Source organism: Temnothorax americanus, unplaced genomic scaffold (assembly GCF_048541705.1).
Source record: "Temnothorax americanus isolate GAGA-0224 unplaced genomic scaffold, ASM4854170v1 Scaffold12, whole genome shotgun sequence".
NCBI lineage: Eukaryota > Metazoa > Arthropoda > Insecta > Hymenoptera > Formicidae > Temnothorax > Temnothorax americanus.
In genome coordinates, this window is record NW_027509253.1 from 1,354,019 (window position 1) to 1,355,797 (window position 1,779).

The 1,779-nt window shown below is 49.4% G+C and overlaps 1 protein-coding gene across 1 annotated transcript; it reads left to right on the forward strand.

Annotated features, from left to right (window-relative positions):
- Positions 1–85: 85 nt before the first annotated feature.
- Positions 86–1,473, forward strand: LOC143893405 (uncharacterized). The gene is made up of 2 exons (XM_077398735.1): positions 86–303; positions 690–1,473. Exons 1-2 carry the CDS (start codon positions 227–229, stop codon positions 1,333–1,335), a joined length of 723 nt encoding a protein of 240 aa, XP_077254861.1. The 5' UTR covers positions 86–226; the 3' UTR covers positions 1,336–1,473.
- Positions 1,474–1,779: the final 306 nt, after the last annotated feature.

Here is a 1,779-nt window from a genome sequence, read left to right on the forward strand (position 1 = left end):
GGTGGAAGTTCCGGCGCGCGACGCGCCGCCGGACGGCGCCACCGGCGCCGTCGCAAGAGTCTCTCGTCTCTCCCCGTCACCCCGTCCCGTCGATGAAGGTTTGTTGGCCGCCCGCCGTGCGCCGTCGGCGTCTGCTGGTCTCGCGCGCGATGATTAGATTAATTAGGTCGTACGGTTAGGATTTCGTCTAGTTTGTAGGGATCGACTGAGTTATCGCTTGATTATTATGGCTTCCTTGGTCGCGGATTACGGGACCTCCTCCGGCTCGGACGGCGAGACGGACGACGACGTTTCGGACAATGCGTAAGTTTGGGCCGTTGCGTAAAACCCGCCCCCGCCCCCCCCTTCGGATTGCTTCCGTCAACCGCCTGGGTTTGTTTTCTCTCCCCTTTTTTAATTTTTGCACCGATCCCGCGCCAGTTTGGATCTCCTCCGCGAGATACACGACGCGCTTGCGAACATCTCTGCAAGCTCCAACGGAGCTTGCGGGAATCCGTCGAATTGCAAGACGCAAGACATCGGGTTTGACACTAAGGGGAAGACAGTCGCATTTTTCATTACTTACAATAACATTAAATTGGAAAAAAGGGATACATTTTTTTTGCCAAGCACTCGTTTAAGTTCAGCAACCGGTTTATACGTACAGAATGCGGCTTGTTCTTTGTAATCTGATATTGCCTCACCGTTAGCTTTAAGGGTGCGGAGCAGGTGGAGTCGGAGGGAGAGGAGGACGAGGAGGCAGAGGATAATGAGGAGGAGAACAGCAGGAGTAACGGTGGACACGTGAGAATAACTGAAACTACAGCTTCCAAAGAAAAGCTTCCATTGCCGACGCCAGATTTCAACAGCGCGCCCACGTTACTGAGGACCTCGGTATTCCTGAATCCGTTCGTCGAAGCGGAACGGGCGAAGAGCGCGATCCTGGAGAAGCACGTGAAGATGACGCCCACGCTGGACGACACGAAGATGATAAACGGCCGCAAGATCTGCTGGAACTATCGAAAGGGTCGTTGCCGCTTCGGCCACAACTGTACTTTCGCCCACGACTCGGATCTGCATCGCAGCGCGGCCGAATTAGAGGCCCTACGGGCTCCGCATGAGACGCTGGTCTGTCAAACTCGGTATAATGGGCAGCAACAGCAACAGCAGCAGCAGCAGATACTGCCGCCCACGAACGACGACGAGAATGAGGTGGATCAGGAGAACAATCAGACAGCGAACAGAAAGCGTAAGAAGAGGCCCGGCCTGTGCCAATTGTTGCTTCCGAGTAAGAAAGTCTACAAGCAGTTCAAAGCGCAACAACAACAGCAGCAGCAGCAAACCAAAACTAGATGAATACTATTCCTTCGTTTGGGGGTAGTAGTAGGAGATGAAATTGTTCTTCTAGCCGAATCATTATATATCTTTTGCGAATCGGAAAGTACGCGCAATGAGCAATTTCCCTGCGCAAATTGTAAAAAAAAAGATTTTTTTTTTTTTAAGGATAATTTAGATGAGATTTTAGAAGATAGAAATTATGAGAGCAAAAATTGCAGGAGAAATGAAAAAGATCATTGTGAACGGTTTTAAGTTCGCTCTCGAGTCTTATGTTTTCGAGAATCGAATTTGACACGTCTCATCAGCAAAGTGGGAGCCCATTAGCGTATAGCGATGAGACTCGTCTAAGATTTAGATTAATATTTAATTAAAACGCGATTTCGCGAACAAAATCAATGTAGGTATACAAAGGAAAAAGAAAAAAAAATTCCGATTTATGCTTCCAACGCGAACAAAACCATA